The sequence below is a fragment of the Elephantulus edwardii genome, unplaced genomic scaffold, assembly GCF_000299155.1.
Source record: "Elephantulus edwardii isolate Elephantulus edwardi_28Jun2011 unplaced genomic scaffold, EleEdw1.0 scaffold00039, whole genome shotgun sequence".
Lineage (NCBI taxonomy): Eukaryota > Metazoa > Chordata > Mammalia > Macroscelidea > Macroscelididae > Elephantulus > Elephantulus edwardii.
The window spans coordinates 14,667,694-14,686,634 of NW_006399789.1; the positions used below are offsets into that span (position 1 = coordinate 14,667,694).

General features: G+C 36.9%; 1 protein-coding gene across 1 annotated transcript in view; it reads right to left on the reverse strand.

Annotated features, from left to right (window-relative positions):
• ENPP1 (ectonucleotide pyrophosphatase/phosphodiesterase 1) overlaps window positions 1-18,941 on the reverse strand; it is a 116,771-nt gene that overhangs the window by 12,175 nt on the left and 85,655 nt on the right. The window contains exons 13-19 of the mRNA XM_006884988.1: window positions 18,281-18,412; window positions 12,280-12,311; window positions 11,388-11,515; window positions 10,195-10,264; window positions 8,241-8,328; window positions 4,266-4,435; window positions 3,357-3,408 (exon numbers count right to left, since the gene is read on the reverse strand). Of these exons, the coding sequence (XP_006885050.1) occupies window positions 3,357-3,408; window positions 4,266-4,435; window positions 8,241-8,328; window positions 10,195-10,264; window positions 11,388-11,515; window positions 12,280-12,311; window positions 18,281-18,412 (672 nt within the window). The remainder of the gene's footprint in view (window positions 1-3,356; window positions 3,409-4,265; window positions 4,436-8,240; window positions 8,329-10,194; window positions 10,265-11,387; window positions 11,516-12,279; window positions 12,312-18,280; window positions 18,413-18,941) is intronic.

Genomic DNA, 18,941 nt, shown 5'->3' on the forward strand with positions numbered 1-18,941 from the left:
ATAGTGAATATATGAGCCAACAGATCCGAACTTTCCCTATCCTGTCCTGTCCTCATGATCTTGGTCATGCTCAAGCCTGTTTTACCAATTACTGTGTCAATCCATCTTGAGAGTCTCTGACCCTCCACCTTTCCAAGTATGATGTCTCTTTCCAAGAATTTGTTCTTCACGAGAATATGCCCAAAGTAAGAAAGACAAAGTTTCACCATCCTTTCCTCTAAAGCACACTCTGGTTGTACTTCTACAAGACAGACTTGCTTGTTCTTTTGGCAGTCTAATATGCTTTGTAAAGCATTTAACATATATTATTTAATTTTATTCTCATATCAACCTATGATTAAAGCTATATGCTTATATATAGATGAGGAAGTAACAGCTCATGGGGATGAAATAATTTTTTTTCATAGGCACATATTTCCTAAATTCACACTCAAATCCAAATCTATACAATTCCAAAGGTACTCTCCCTTATTTTGTACCAAGTCCAATAAATTATTTCTTTTTTGAGTTCATCAAAGATTTATTTCAAGCAAAGACTGACAGCCAAGAATTTAGTTTAACATAGCTAAATGCAAAGGTGTTTGACTGTGTGGATCATAACAAACTGTGGCTGACTCTGAAAAGAATGGGAAAAATCAGAACACTTGATCGTGCTAATGAGAATCCTATATTTGAACCAAGAGGCAGTCGTCAGAACAGAGCAAGGAAACACTGCATGGTTCAAAATTAGGAAGGGCGTACACCATGGATGTTTCCTGTCTCCATACCTTTTCAACTTGTATGCAGAACAGATTATCCAGGAGGCTGGGCTCTATGAGGAGAAATGTGGGGTCAAGATTGGTGAAAGATCTATCAGTAATCTGTGTTATGCAGATGACACAACCCTGCTTGCTGAAAGTGAGGAGGACCTGAAGCATTTGCTGCAGAGGGTCAAGGACTGCAGCCTCCAATATGGATTGAGGCTCAATGTCAAGAAGACAAAGATTCTCACCACTGGGCCAACTGGCAGCATCAGGATGGATGGTGAAGAGATTGAGATTGTTCACAGCTTTAGTTTGCTTGGCTCCACAGTCAACACTCTTGGCACCAGTAGCCAGGAAATTAAAAGAAGTATTGCCATGGGAAAGTTTGCTGTTAGGGGCCTCTCCAAAGTACTGAAGAGCAATACTGTCTCTCTGGAGACTAAGGTGTGTCTGATACAGGTCATGGTCTTTGCGATCACTTGTTATGCATCAGAGAGCGGGACAATGACTAAGGAGGATAGAAGGAGAATTGATGCCTTTGAGCTGTGGTCCTGGAGAAGAGTATTGAGGGTACCATGGACTGCTAGGAAAACAAACAGATTCATCCTGGAAAGGGTTAAACCAGGCTGCTCCTTGGAGGCAAGGATTCTGTGGCTCCGTCTAACATACTTTGGACATGTTGTAAGGAAGGACCGGTCCTTGGAGAGGGACATCATGTTTGGTAGGGTGGAGGGACAGCGAAGGAGAGGAAGGCCCCCTATGAGGTGGATTGATTCAGTGCCTGGGGTAATTTGGATGGGTGTGTCCGAGACGGTGCGATTGGCACAGGACAGAGCAGAGTTTAGGGCTGTTGTACACAGGGTCGCTATGAGTCACAAGCGACTCAAAGGCACATAAAAACAACAACAATAACATAGCGAAATTAAAATCAGAATTAGGTTTTACTTTTTGAAAATTTTCATCAGTTATCTGTGTAGTCTTAAGTTTTATTCAAAAGTTGTAAGTATTAACACTTACATGGAAAAGCAATTTGGTATCTAAAATTCTCATTCAGATCTCCTATCTATCTATCTATCTATCTATCTATCTATCTATCTATCTATCTATCTATCTCCCTATCTATCTCTTTATATCTATATGTATCTGTATCTATATATCTATATCTATCTCTATTCATATCCATATCTATATCTATCTATATCTATGTTGATTGCCTTTGAGTTGAGCACAACTCATAGTGACGCTATGAACAAAAGGTCTGAAGCCTTTCTACAGCTATCGACATTTATCAAAGTTCATAGAGTTTCCAGAGGAACATTGTTAAGGAAGTGGATGCCACTCTTACTTGCATAGCGACCCTAGGAACAAACCGATTTGAACCCTCTATAACTAATAAGGCAAGTGGCTTAGGAAGTAGATGCCATTCCTGCTTCCAAGCCTGAATCAATCTGGAAGCTCCTACACTGTCCATGATGAATAACCATTATGGTATCTGATACTACTATGGCACAGTGTTCAGCATCACAGCAACCCCAAGTTACTTCAGTACAGCACAGTCTACACAGTCTCTGTATGTTATATATAAAATCCTCTAGGTAAAAATCAATTCCATTTATAATCTCTTATAACAAAAAGAATCACGTAAGAGAAGAACTTAACAAGTATTTTCATGTGGTTCTCAATTTAAAATCCTAAAAAACCTCAATGTTTTTTTAAAAAAAATCAACATCATGTTCACAAAGAGCAGTTTGGTTCCCACTATTTATTTTCTCATGAGGGATGTCTGGTGGCCTAGCAGTTAAGACACTGTGCTACAATCCCAAAGGTGTGCAGTTCAAGTACATCCGCTGCTCCGAGGAAGAAAGATGGGTAATCTCCTCATGTGCAATTAATTACCTTTGAAAACCTGCCTGAGGGTCAGCTATGGGTTGGTTCCATCTCAATGGTACACCACCACCACCACCACCACAACAACAACAACAATATGTTTATCTCAGGGAACTCTGGTGATCTAATGGAAAGGCACTGTACTGCCAAGCCAAAGCAGCAGCTCAAATCTTATAACTGCTCCATGGGAAAAAGACATGCAATCTCCTCCAGGGAAATTATACTGCCCTGAAAACTCTCTGGAGGGTCAGCTCTGAGTCAGTTGCAACTTGATAAAACATAACAACACATATATTTCACATGTTGACGTATGGCATGTTGTCAGAAAGGGGAAGGCCTTGAAAAAAGACTCATGTCAGAGAAGAAGAAAGAAAGATCTTCAACAAGATGGATTAACACAATGACTATAAGAAAGGACTCAAATGTAACTGAGATTATGAGAATGGCACAGTTCAGATCCGATATCCACAGGTCGCCATGAGTTAGTATCAACTCAATGACATCTGAACAACATCATTTCTATCACATACTATTTCTACTGTCAATATCTTTTTAGCTCTATGACCCTCTAGACTCTCTAACAAAGAAATCTCTATGCTTCCTCAATGACTCTGTTCATTTTACTGGCCATTTTCAAATAATGCCTAGAGATCAAATCTCTACACCTCATAGCATTGACAAAAACCCTATTTCCACACCCCAACCTTGAGAGGAAACATGTCTTACCTTCTGCTACAGTCAGGTTCAACTGTGTCTGAAAATCCACAACTGGTAAAATCTAAAAAAGTGAGAAGAACTAATTTCAGAGATTGATAGACATGCTTTGTGGGACACATTTTCATTTTACAACGTAAACTTGTACAGTTTAACTCATCTAAGACATCACAGGTAAAATTTAAAAGTCTTACATTAGTGAAAGTCAGGTTTTCAATGTTGACAATAAAAGGACAGGACAACCAGTACAAAAAAAGATAAAATTACTATCATAAACACTAACAATTAAAAAATGGAATATAATTGCTTATATACTTTATAAACTTTATCTTCTATCTTGTCATCTTTTTAAGTCTGAGTATAAAACAAAGCATAAAATAAACTATTATTCAAATTTCATTTCCATCTTTGTAAATGCTATCAATTTTGTTTGTAGTTCATGAAGCCTTTTTATCTTCTTGAAATAATGATGTATTATGAAAGATATAAAAAAGGAAGGTCCACAAATCTATTTCCTACCAAAATATGCTATTTTTCTCCTAAACAAATATAGGCTGGATGTGCATTTGAGCAAGAATTCAGTGTTTGGATTAGTACATGCCCAAGACTCACAATAAAGATAATGGCACGAATTGTCTTATCCATAATTCTCAAGGACTGAGACTTTGTCCAACTTGTGCTGAATTCACAGCAGCAGGGTATAAAAACAGAGATGAAAATGCAAAAGTCAAGAAGAGAAAAAAGAAATAATGAAAGATCTTATATTGCCAGAATTATAAGTATATGTGCCTTCCAAACACACACACAGACACACACACACACACACACACACACACACCCATTAAGTACTTGTACAGCACAAGGCATGTAGAGGGTATTACAGAGCCATCCAGATGGGTTAAATTCTTTGACAGTACTTACTGAGGGGTTGCAAGAGCAGCCCAGGGTATCTCTGCTGGCTCTCGAGAGTGGGCACTGGGTCAAGGGGCTGACTTCTTTGGGATGCTTTGGGATGTAAACAGGATTCTTTAGGAGGTGATTGAGACTGCCGTGTGTTCCATTATTTGATGCTGGTTGCAAATTCAGCAAATCTAATCATTCCAAGAATAGTAAAGAGTTACTTGGAAATTTCAAAAATCAAATACATAGATTTTTTTTTATCTTATTTTTCTTTTTCAAAGCAAAATATACAAGTCCTCTTCCTTTCTAAGCAAATAAAACTATGCAACTTTCCTAAATTTTAGGGTATTGATTATGTTTTTCTTAAAGGAAATGTTAATCTGCATATCTCTATTGAAAGTTCTGAATTTTTTTATACCTTTTATTTATTTTTGTTTTTTAAAATTTTATTTTATTAATTTTAATGAACATTTACAGAGATTTTGGATTTACATTCATTCACTGTTACACTTCCCCCCTCCACAGTTCACTCCCCTCTTTGAAAAGTAAAAGAAAAATTCTTTCATTGGTATACAATCCCTTGTTCCACCCCCCTCCACTGCACCGAGTACACTCCACTATGCAACCTTCATTCTGAACTCTTATGAGAGCCATAATACCCTATCACATATCACTTTTAAACTGTTCTCTCCCTCATCTGTAGCACCCTATTCTTGATTATTTTACCCTAACGGGTAGGAAGCTCAGATGGCCTAGGGGTAAGAATCTGCACTGCAATCCAGAAGGCTCATGGTTAGAATCCAGCAGTTGTTCTGTGGAAGAAAAAATAGGCCAGCTCCTCCCATGTGATTTACTGCCTCTGAAAACCCACTGGAAGGTCGGTTCTAATTTGATGGCAGACAACAACAACATAGGTTTTAAAAGGAACTCTCAGGGCACAGTATGTTACATGTTGTGCTGATAACTGAAAGGTTGGCAGTTCAAATACCCCAGTTGCTCTATGGGAGAAAGAGGAGCAGTCTACTTCCTTAAAGATTCAGAGCTTCAGAAACCCATCAGAAAGCTGGCAAGAGTCAGAACTGACTCAAGGGGAGGAGAGTATTTTCCTCTCTATTTTTTAAATGGTTTTACAGATCCCTAAACTCAGGCTTGTGAAGCACTGGGCCACGGGTGCGAGACCTCCAGGCATGCGTGTTCCTGATGTTACAGCGAATGGAAGAGCACACCTCTCACCTCATCACTCACTTTCTTTTCTTTTCTTTTTTTTTTTTTACTTTATACTGGTTTATTTACAAAGTTTGAATACATTCTTTTTCATGCCCTGCCTTTCTCATTTCCTTTACCACCTCCACCCATCAAACTGGGCGACCCTGTGATTAACTCCCCACCTTACTCATCCTCACCCCTATGCTTTCACCTGCCCTCCTGCCCCAATTTTCATACTCATTCTACAATAATTGTTTCATACTGTGTTTGTGCTCTGCTCCCCTGCACTGCTACACCTGCAAGTTCCTCCAGCCTCCACAGCAGCGCTATTAATAATGGCATTAGAGGTGATGAGGTTGACCAGAAGATGGCTCACATAAGGCTTTCAAATGGTATTTACACAAAATCCAAATCATATAACATCACATTTTATAGAAGGTATCAAGGGCATTAAACAATGCATATCACTGCATGATAGTTACAGCTGTCATTTGCTGAGCTGAATGGGTATAATATGTGCTAGTATTCAGTTTCTTACTTAATTCTCAACAGGGCAGCAAGTAATAAATGCTGGAGAGGATGTGGAGAGAGACAAGAATTCATATACATTGTTGGTGGGATAGTAAAATGGTACAGCTATTCTGGAAGTCAGTTTGGCACTCTCTCAAAAAAGCTGAACATAGAAATTCCATATGACCCAGTTATTCCACTGCTTAGAATATAACCTGTGAAAAGGAGAACTGATGCACAAACAGAGATTTGGACATTTATGTTGATAGCAGTGTTATTCACCATCCCAAGAACATGGTAACTGCCCAAATGTTCAACCAAAATGAAATGGACTAAGAAATTGTGATACATTCACACAATGGAATACTAGACAGCATGCAGGAGCCATGATTTAGAAAATCCCTACAAAACTTGTAGATTGCATTATGCTAAGTGAACTCAGTCTCATAATAATGAACACTGTATAAAATCATTACTGTAGGGGGAAAGATAACTAGTAAAACGAATATGAGGATTTAAGAGGGGGAGGGCAGGAGCAGAGGGGTGAGGATTGGTGGGGATGGGACGAGGGGTGTGTAATCATAGGGTCTCACAATTTGATGGGAAGAGGGAGGGGTGGGTAAAGGAAATGGTAAAGATCTGGTATGAAAAAACAAGGTATATAAACTTTGTAAACAAAACCAGTATCAGTATAAATGAAAATGTATAAAAATAATGTAATAAAATACATATAAATATAATAATAAAGTCTTCTCATGAATTACAACACCTTGATCAAAATCATTAAGATACTAACATGGTGGATCTGGAATTCGAAACTAGCTGTGCCTGCGTCTGCTGGTGTTTCGTGACATTGAACTGTGTGCTGACTCTAGCCGACCCTCCAGCAGGTTTTCAGCAGCAGACATCATGCCCATCCCTCTCCTGTGGAGCAGTTGCTGGATTCAAACTATGGGCCTTTAGGATTGCAGTGCAAATTCTTACCACTAAGCTGCCAGAGCTCCCTCGTCTGTGTCTAGAATCCATATTCTCAATAATGAAACAAAGCCCTTACTATGTGCCAGACATTTAAGTGCACGTTTTAAGTCATTTAAGTCATTGTTAGGTGCCATTAAAGCCAGTGCAACTCACAGTGACCCTATGAACAACAGATCTGAACTTTGTCATATCCAGCATTGTCCTAATCATCTCTGACATGCTTGAGACCACAGCTGCAGTCCACCCATCTCATGGAGGGTCTTTCTTCCTTAACTGACCTTCTATCTTTCCATGCATTATGCCCATTTTCAAGAACTAGTCCCTCCTAACAACATAACCACCATATGTGAGATGAAGCTTCAGCATCCTTGACTTCACTTAAGGCATACGAATACGGCCTTCCAAGAAAGAATTATATTGAGAAGATAATCCATTTTCTAAATTCATTAGTACATTGACTCTTCAGTTACTGACAGTTTTAGGTTCCAAAGACCAGGGCATTAAATGAAAATTGCCATTAGGTAGAAATGGAGTATGACCACATGAGCTCACAAAACAGAGAATGACTATATTGTTAAAAACTGCTAGATTAGATCATTGCATAACTGTCAAACCAAGAGAATCATGGTCCGGCTAGGAGGGCACAGACCCTTCACCATCACGGCAGTGTTATCTCACCATGCTTCTTGGTGTCTGCTACATTTAATCATACATCATAGCACAGATAATGTGCAAAATAATATAGACAGTGGACCTTTTACTATTGTAATAAATGTGAAATGCCCAATAAAGAGAAGAACCAGGAAGTGGGGAGTAGGTCTATCAGCATCGGAGTGGGAGGGAGCAATATTAAAACCTCAATATCCACCATCAGTATTTATTTAAAAGGTACAAAGTAACTAGGAATATGTAAGGGGTCTCTTGTTTCTACAACCTTCACACTGCTATCCATTCACCCTACTTTGGCAATCAGCTGTTTTACCTGTTTTTTCCCCATCTTTCACTGACCCCATGCCTCTTTCTGTGACTTCTTCCACTCTCAGACTCAATTATCTTACATAAGCCTAGTTTCTGGTTCTGTGTTATACACTAGGAGGCATTTGAGTTGTCAAACACCACATACATATTGCACTATAGTAGTTGGCAGCTCAGTATAAGAAACAGAGGGTAACCACATGACACTTTCTTTCAGTATGTCCAGGTCAGGAAGAACACAGGTGGGAAGAAGGGGATCCAGCCTCATCACTATCTCCATAGGGGGCCTGTATATGGTTATCCTATCCCACTACTGTTTACACTTACCACACATTAAGTTATAGACTTCAATGTTTTCAAAAGGATCAGCTTCAATTCCGTGCTTAAATGCAGGTCCATAGCCAATAAAAAGAGCCTAGATTAAACCAGAAAAGAACAGTTTATCAGGAAATTTTTGTTACATAAATTATAATATCTATATTGTATATGTGTATATTATATATATACACACACACATATAAATACTTACACACACACACACACACACAGAGTTGTTGTGTACTATCGAGTTGGAACTGACCCATAGCTGAACCTCTGGTGGGTTTTCAAAGGCAGTTAATAGCATGGGAGGAAACTGCTCATCCTTTTCCCAGAGCAGCTGGTGGCCTCAAACTTCATGTCTTTGGGATTGTAGAGCAGTTTCTTGCCACTAGGCCACTAGAGAATGTGCTGTTCAATCTCCTTTTTCTCCTCTCTCTCCCTCTGTCTGTCGCTGTCTCTCTGTGCCATCAAGTCTGAAATGATTCTCCAGGGGGTCTTCAGAGGCAGTAAACCACAGAAGAGGAGACTGTTCATGTTTCTTTTACAGAGCAGCTATTAGACTTAAGCTATGTGTCTTTGGCTTGGTAGGCCAGCTCCTTACCACTAGACTGTGAGTTTAATCAAGTCAACATCTGTGGTCTGGTTTTGAGTCCTCTCACAAGTCATATGTTTAGTGAACCCAAAATCAACCCAACAACACACATGGAAGACCTTTGCATTTAAGTCTTCTTTCATCTCTCTCTGCAGTACTTCATAGTTGTCATTTTATTCTCTCATCCTCTGGAAACTCTATGAACTTTGATCAATGCCAATAGTTGTAGAGGGGCTTCAGACCTTTAGTTCATAGGATCACTATGAGTCATGCTCAACTTGAAGACAATCAACAACAACAATAACTATTGTAAATGGATTGTCTCCCTAATTTTCCCTTCAGATATCTCACTGCAACAGGTTTTGGTTTGTCGGCCTTGTACCTTGCAACTTTGCCACCTTTTTTTTTTATGTGCTCTAGAAGTTTTCTTGTGGACTCACTTAAACTTCATATATATAGGATCTTACTATTTTTCAATCTATTTACATTTTGTTTCTTTTTCTTGCCTTACTATTCTGGCTAGGATTTCTAAAACAACACTGACTAGAGGGGGGGTTTTGTTGTTGTTGTTTTTAATTTTTTTCTTTTTCTACCAGCTTACAAAATTCGAATACATTGTTTTCAAGAACAAATTCTTTCAACTTCCCTCACACCTCACCCCCATCAAACTGTACAACCCAGTGATTAACAACTCCCTGCCCATCCTCATCCCTCTACTTCCAACCTCTCCCATTCCTCTTGGATCCTTATACTCATTCTACAATAATGGTTTTGTACAATGTTTATCCTTGTGGGACTGAGTTAGTTCACTCAGCATAATGCTCTCCAGTCACTCCCAAGTTAGGTAAGAATTTACAATATAGAAGTTTTAAGAGTGGATGCCCTTACTCTAACAGCATCCATTCTTGTTTAAACCTTCCACTGTCAGAGATGTGAGGTTACATGATAGACTTTATGCTCATCATTGACATGGCTGGAGAATTGGTATTGAATTTACAGCATTAGCAGAACAGAAAATGTGATGTATTTTATGCATTTCAATAAAGGAATGACCTGTTCTTATTCTATAGAGAGAAAAAAAAAGAGTGGATGCCCTTGTTTTGTTACTAATTTCAAGGGGAAAGCTCTCATTCTTTTACTGTAAGTATAAGAACTGAAGTTGGTTTATCACACATGCCTTCAAAAATTCTATTATCTTAATGTAAAAAAAACAAACAAAACAACAACCAACAACCAACTTAACCCTATAAAGCCATATGCTTCTTTAGTTTTCATTCAAGGCATATAATAATAGTGTGTATCTTTAAGGGCAGACTATTAATATAATTTTTTCCAGATATAGCATATCTTTTTCTAAAACATACTCACCTGCATATTTGAAAATAAGTTATCAGAGCCATGAAATCCACTTCCACAGTATTTCCTCTCTACGGGATTCCTAATTTTGACATATATCAATTAATAAAATTCATACAGAAATCATAATTGAACACTACAATCTGATAACCACAAGCAAAGCAGAAATGACTATTGTTTTAACTATCCTCTTCTATAAAAATAGTAAATAAAATCTTCTGGTTTTTGAAGAGCATTGAAGGGTCACCTCTATATTTTATTTATGTGGTATGCAGAGCGAAAACCATCAGCATTGGGGCAGAACTCATTTTGAACTTTCATTGTGCTATCTACTAGCTGTGATTAATCAAATTAATAATTAGAACATGTAATGATCTACACTTGGCTTCAATTTTGCCATGTTGGTTTGTTTACAATTATGTGATGTAACCTACAGAAGTGCTTGAAGAATGAACTGTATTTTCAAAACACTCATTCTAAATGCACAATTCTTCAACAAGAGTAGAGACAGTGTAGTCCTGTGGACTAAATTCTGGTTCACAATTTTTTTTTTTTTTTTTTTGCTTCACAGACTCATTTATCACAATTTCCTTTGGGACAACTATCAAAAATATTTTATGGCTGAGTTTGAAGGAAGCAATATTAGCCATTCAAATAATTTACTGAATTCATCTATAAAGTGAAGTTTATTGCTAGATTATTATTAGGAAAATGAACAATGTACATAATGAAGTTAATAACTGCTCATTATTATAACATATTTAAAAGCTTTAAATATTATTTTTAAAACATTATTAGGTGTAAATGTAATGGGCAAAAGAGAAACAGTGACAGATATTAATAGGATATATGAAACACAAGGGAATAAAATAAATACTGATGCAACAAGACAGTGGAGAGGTTTTCACAGAGCACCTTCCTTCCCTGCAGCTCAGGAGACATGTGGGACTCTCTCAAGCCATTTCTCGTTGACAAATGAGAGAAAGATGCTACCTTCATCTTGAAGGTAGAGGCTAGGAATTCTCTCAAGTATCCTACAACGTACAAGAGATCCTCTGACAAAAATTATATGACCTAAACTACAGATTGGCTTAGTCTAGAGGAAAGAGAACTGTATTTGTGCGGGTTGCTAGGGAAGGTCAAACTGTTACCACTAATTACTATTAGATCAGGCTACAGTGACATGGAAGACAGTGAGAACTTACAGTGCAAGCTGCCACTGGGGATCCAAATAGAATGTCAATGGCTCAATCCTGTCACTGTTGGCAAAGTGCAAACGCTTGGGTAAGAACTGTTTTAAGTAAGGTTTGAAGTGCTGGTTTGGTTCTCGGCACTGAAATTGTGAAACACAAAGACAAATTTCTAAAAAAAATATTTTTTACAGAATGTCCATATATTCTAAAACATCAACATCTAACAAACATTTTACCAGCATATCCAGTAAGTCACAAATAGAATAATAACTAACAATTCATACTATTTACAAAATGTACAAGCTGAATTTTTTTATAGCTGGCTAAAATTTTGACAGGAAGTCAGACTTGTAACTTCCTAAAAGCTACAAGAACCTTAGATTATATTCAAGATCATATTATAAGATCATATTACTGATGATCTTATTTTCAAACACTCATAAGAACAATTCCAAGAATATCATTTCATTTATAACATAACAACAAAAAAATGTAGTAGTAAATCACCAGTAATATAAAATCTTTTATAAATATGCATAGAAAAGACTAGAAGAAACTATATCAGAATGTCAGCTGAGTTTATAGCAGTATAACTAAAGAAGGTTTTACCCTTCTTTGTTTCTTACTTATTTCTTTCATGTAATATAAGTTTAATAATACCAATGAATAAATTACTTTCAGTCTCTTCAGTCATGTCCTTAAAGGTCTTAAAGAACAACACTAAACCATTTAGATATTGTCCCAGATATCAAAAATTCCTAATCCTACAAACCTAAGAACAGATACAAAATAACTTATACTGTGCTGTGTATAGACAGACAGACAGACAGACACACACACACACACACATACACTCTAGATTATATTAAGAATAATTAGATAAGGTCAAAATGAGAATACTCACAGAAAGATTTCTGGCAATGCTTTCATAATTAACTGAATGAGATAAAGAAAAATTAAGAGTTGATGGCATGTCATAATTTAAAATTAAAATGGCATAAAATATAAGTCATATCGGGTTGTACCGGGCTGTATAATTTGATGTGGGGTGGTGAAGGAAATTTAAAGAATTCGTTCTTGAAAACAATGTATTCAAATTATGTAAATAAACTAGTAGAAAATGGGGGGGGAAAAACCAAAAAAACAGCCAAATGCTCATTCAAGTCATACTATGTTATTATCGTCAGGAAGGAAACCATCTTAATGTGTTATCATGTACTGAAGCTCATCAATCTCATATTGTTCAAAGACAAGACAAGCTACAGAACATTTGTCTACCTGTTCATTTGTTCACCCATATACATTGTTTACCTATCTAACTATCAATCCCTTCATCTGGCTATCTGCTTAACTATCTGTCCATCATCGAAATATTTATTCACCTATCCATCTACTTGTTTATCTAGATCTAATAATGATCTAACTGTAGGGGGAGGAAAGGGAAATATATGCTTTGCATATGCATAGAAAACATAGAAAAGATACTTTCACTCTTAATAGTGGAATCAGGTTGCTCCTTGGAGGCAAGGGTTTTGACACTCTGTCTGAACCTACACTGGCTATGTGGCTAGGAGAGAGCAGTCTTTGGAGAAGGACATCATGCTTGGAAGGGTGGAGAGACAGTGAAAGGGGAAAATCCGGGATAATATGGACTGACCCAGTGACTGGGGCAATGAGGGTAAGTGTTGCCAGAGTCAGTGAGTCTGGATCAGGACAGGGCAGGGTTCAGAGCTACTGTGCATTGGGGTTGCTATGAGTGGCAGTCTACTCAATGAAACAAAACAAGTAAAGGGAACTGAGTTGAAAAGTAAGGGTGCATAAGATAACAAACATTTACTTTTTTTCTTTTGTATACGTCAATTTGCCATTACATGCTATGCATCAGAGAGCTAGACAATGACTAAGGATGACAGAAGAAGAATTGATGCCTTTGAATTGTGGTGCTGGAGAGAGTACTGAGCATACTATTGACTGCAGAGAGAAAAAATACATCTGTCTTGGAGAGGGTGAAACCAAGTGTCTGCTTGAAAGCAAGGGTTGTTTTTTTTTAATAAAATGTTATTTTACTTGTGATTTTTTTAGATCATTCTTATGACTCCTAATATCTAAGTCTTCCTCTATTAGTTATCTACCAATATATACTGTGAGGTGGAAGGATATAGGGATAGGATCAATATGTGTGTGTTGTTGACCAATATGGTTAGGAAGAACATTGAATATAATTTTAGTCAGTATTAATTATATCTTGATAGGCTAGAATCCTTTCCCCAGTCATCTTAATTTTTCAGAGCTGACCACTGATCAGAATGCTTACAGAGTATTTGTGGTCCGATGGTTGACATAATTTGAGAATACTTGTTACTGTTAAGTGTCATGAAGCCTAATACAATTCACAGTGACTCTATGAAAACAGGTCAAAACTTTATCCTATCCTGCTCCACCGTCACAATCTGCACTTTGGTCAAGCCAATTGTTACAGCCACTATATCATTCATGCTAATGTGGGTCTTCCCACATTGTGGTTTTAATGAACATTTAGAGAAAATCTTGGAAGAACTCTAGAAGCCCTAATCCACAGTTATGAACAGTCTTCCAAGCATAATGAAAAACCTACAACCAGGAGAGAACAAAATAGATGAACGGGACCTTCTAAGAATCAAATCCCTATGCATATAAAAAAACTTCTCCAACAGTGTAAGAAAAGAAAAAAAAAGCCATAGACTGGGAAAAAATATTTGGTAATAAATGTATAGAATACACCAGCACCTCAATGAGAAAAAAGTAAACAACCCAAATAGCAAAATAGGCAAATGATATAAACAGATAGTTTATATCTGAAAAAGACATTCAGATGGCAAACACACAAATGAAGAAATGTTCAAAATCCATATCAGAGAGATGCAAATAAAAACAGCTATGAGATATCATCTCACTCCATTACCTTCAACAGAAGATAATGATTTTGAAGTTCCACCTTGCATTCTAAGGGTATAATTGTTTGAAGGGTGGACAGACAGCACAGGAGAGGAAGACCCCAGATGAGATGGATTGCCATGGCAACTGAGTTAATGGGATAATGTGTGTCAGAGTCAGTGAGACTGGCTCAGGAAAGGGCAAGCTTCAGAAGTATTGTACACAGGGTCACTATGAGTTGTGGGTGACTCAATGGCATATAACAAAAACAATACCCCGATATTCAATGTTTGTTCCACCATTTCAAAATAAGAAAAGTACAAGTAATTAGGATTAGCAAGGGGACTGCTTTGAAATTAAATTGGCATACCAAAGGGGAGCTCTGGTGGCTTAGTGGCAAGGAGCTGCAACTACAATCCTAGAGGCGCATGGTTCGAATCCACCAGATGCTCTGCCAGGAAAGGAGGGACAATCTACTCCTGTACCAGTCAGATCTGATTTGACAGTACACGCACACAAAAATAATAAAATTTTTAAAAAAATTGGCATACCAAGCTCAGTTTTACTTAGTATACTTTGCAATACAAATTAGTAACAGTTTCAATAATTTAAAGAGTTCTTCAGCCTAAGCTGAACTTTAAATAAATCTGAGGATATTAGCCAGATAAAAGAAATACAATGTACATTAATTTTTATAAAAATCAATATAAAATTTTTACAAAAGAGATAAAATAATATTATATTTCATTCTCATTTTCAATGCCCTGAGTCAGAACAGACTCACAGCTGATCCTTCAGCAGTTTTCTGAGGCTGTAAATCACACGGTAGGAGATTGCTCATCTCTCTCCCATGGAACCACGGGTGTATCTGAACCACCAAAGATGTGATATGCAGCATCTGAGCTAGCAGCACAACTATATGGATACCATATATATATATATATACATACACACACACACACACACTATATATATATATACACACACACACACACACACACTATATGTATGTACGAAAGTAAGTTGGTATTAATAAAGGAAGCGAAAGATTTTAATTAATCCCAAGAAATCAAAATAAAGGGAAGAAATGATGAAATTAAAGAGTTAAGCAGAAGATTTCAAAAGGGCAGCTTGTGAAGATGAAGCCAAGTACTATAACAAAATGAGCAAAGAGATGGGGTCAGAAAATAAAAAGGGAAGAACTCGCATGGCACTTCTCATGCTGGAAGGAATAGAATAAATGTAAACCTCAAGTTGCAATACTGAAGGATGCTATGGGCAAAATCTTGAATGACTGAGAAAACATCAAAAGAAGATGGGAGGAATACATCAATTCACTGTACCAAAAAGAATTGGCTGACACACAGAACCATTTCTAGATATAGTATATGATCAAAAATCTGTGATAATAAAGGGAGAAGTTCAAGTTGCTCTGAAGGAATTGGCAAAAAATGAACCCCTAGGAATTGATGGAATACTAACTGGCATATTTCAACAAAGAGATGCAGCCCTAGATGTGCTCACCAGGTTGTGCCAAGTCCAGAAGACAGCCTGACTAATTGAATGGAAAAGATGCATATTTATTCCCATTCCCAACAAAGGTGATCCAACATAATGTGGAAATTATCAAACAATATCATTAATTTCACAGGGAAGCAAATTGTTGCTGAAGATTATCCAAAAACGACTGGAACAATACAAAGATAAAGAAATACCAGAAATATGAATGGGTTTAAAAGAGGCTGTGACACAAGTATCACTATTGATGTCAGATAGATTTTGGCTGAACTCAAAGAGTATCAAGATGACATTTATTTGTGTTTTATCAACTGTACAAAGCCATCTGACTGTGTGGATCACAACAAATTGTGGCTAACATTGAAAAGAATGGGATTCCAAGAACACTTCATTGTGCTCATGTGAAACTTATACTGAGACCAAAAAGCTGTTGTCTAAATAGAGAGCAAGGGAACACTGTATGATTGATTCAAAAATCAAGAAAGCAGTGTATTAGGGATTATCCCTTGTCCATACTTTTTCACTTAATATGCTGAACAGATCATTCAAAAGGCTAGACTTTATGAAGAATGTGGCATCAGTATCGGAAGAATACTCATCAACAACCTAGCTTACTGAAATTGGGCAGGACTTGAACCCCTTGCTGTAGAAGGTCTAAGACTGCGGTTTTCAATATGGATTGCATCTCAACATCAAAAAACCAAAATCCTCACTACCTAAAACCACCAGGTCAATAGAAATGACTAAAGTTGTTAACGATTTCATCTTGCTTGGGTCCACAATCAATACCCTTGGCACCAGCAGTCAGGAAATCAAAAGTCAAGTTGCACTGGGCAAACCTGCTGTCAAGGATCTCTCTGTAATGTCAGTCTAAAGACTAAGGTGCACCATGTCATAGTCTTCTCAACTACCTGCTCTGCAGCTGAGAGCTGGACAATGTCTAAAGATGACAGAAGAAGAATCAATGTCTTTGAGGTGTGGTGCTGGAGAAGAGTATTTAACATACCGTGGATTGCCAAGAGAACAAGCAGATCTGTCCTGGAGAGGATGAAACCAGATTGTTCCTTAGAGGCAAGGATTTTGAAACTCTGTCTAACATACTCTAGGCATGTTGTCAGGAGAGGAGAGTCCTTTGGAAAGGACATTATGCTTGGAAAAATGGAGGGTTATTTAAAGAGAGGAAGACTTGGGTAAGATGGATTGACACAGTGACTGCAGCCTGGGGTCAGGGATATAAGTGACGGTAAGGATGGCTCAGATTGGGGCGAGGTTTAGAGCCATTGTTAAAAGAGTCACTATGAGTTGAAAACGACTCGATGGCACATAACAACAACAACAACGACATGAGTCATAGTTGACTCAGCAGCACATTACAACAACACCTTCTTAATATTAAGGAGTTACAGGGTGCAGTAGTTAAGCATTACACTGCTAACGGAAAAGCTGGCAGTTCCAATCCAAAAGCCACTTTGAAAGAGAAAGAGGAGACCTCCTCTAAAGAGAACACCCGCTCTATGGGGCCATTGTAGTCCATCCTATAGGATCATCATGAGTGATGATAAACTCAATGTCCAGCTCCAAGGTTTGCCTGTGCCTTGTAACATTATATAAGTGTATTTGCTGGCAGTAAGAAATAGTGAAATATGTTTTTCTTCACAGCTATTCAACCATTTGTTGTATCAACAAAAAGGCATAGCAATGCAATACCCAAAACTAACTCAATTTTGATTAACTACAAAAGGCCTTTTTTTTCCTCATTTAGTTTCAAAGTTAATTGTAACAAAAACATAATTAAGATTTACTCTAAGTAGCTCAAAACTACCAAAGAGGGTACTCAAAAGAGGTGGTAGAACAGACACAGAAATCATTATGAAAATGGCTTAGCCAGGAAAGGAACTAATATTTTCATTTTTTTTCTTAAAATTTTATTTATTAATTTGGAGTTCATGTGTGGTCAAAGCAGAATATAAAATTTCTTTTTCCTTGTTGAAAGGATGTATTTTCACTGGGTGTGTAGCGGTACTTTTGTTGCTTTATTTTATTAAGTGGCTTCAGGAAGTAACTTCTTAGGGCAAGATTCAATTGCTTAATTGCTTTCTGTAACTAATTATCTCAGCCATCATTCCTTTTCATGACGTGATTTATTATTCTAAAATGGCTGGAAGCTATTTTATTTTCATTAGTTAAATGTGAATAAACTGTTACTGAATTTTTCTCATATCTTTCTAATAGACATAATCTTGAACAAAAAACAAATACTAAACCATAAAATTTTACTAATATGATGCTCCATTTCATGAATAACAAATAGATAAGTGGTTCAAACTGTATCCTTATATCCAAAGCTGTAAAATCACCCTGGATTTGCACTAAGGATTTAACTATGAAGAAAAAATGAAATTTTATTACCTTCAGTTTAAAGTTCCAAGGAGAGAAGCATATTCTGAATGTAATTAGCGTGGAGACCTACTTACATGAATAGTATTTATCTGGGACATCAGTAGGCCGCAACCGAGCTGCAGGTCCATAGATAACCTTAACATTTTTCACATCTCCCAAATATTTATTCAGATATATATATTTCTTACAACTGCCTTGTTCCATACCTACAGGGAAAATGTTACAATGTTACAACTTTAATTAAAAAATGTCATATGTAGAACAGACTTGTACCTCTAGAATTTAATTCAGTAGGCAGGCATTCAATAATACATCTTAGAGGAGTGCATATTAAGATACACAATTTCACCTACATCTGTTAACTTCATCACTTTCAAAATCATCTCCTGTTGTTTTTATCACAAATTACTTTTGCTTCTTATTTATAATTATATTGATCTCAGTGAAGAGTAAAGTCTTATAATCTTACAGACTTATAACAGAAAAGCTTATACTCAATTATTTTCTTATAGCCAGAATTCTATTTTATTATAATAGAAAAACCTAGATAGAATTCTTTTTCCCCAGATCATCTAGGAAAACAGAAAATGAAAACACCCAGGTTCATTCCAGGAGTAGAGTTTCTTTGGGATATAACTTTTAAAGACTATCTTTGGAAATAGTGATCCGTAATTATTTCTGACAGAGACTAAAACAACAAATAGGGAAATTAAAACTTGATTTCTATTTTTTTTT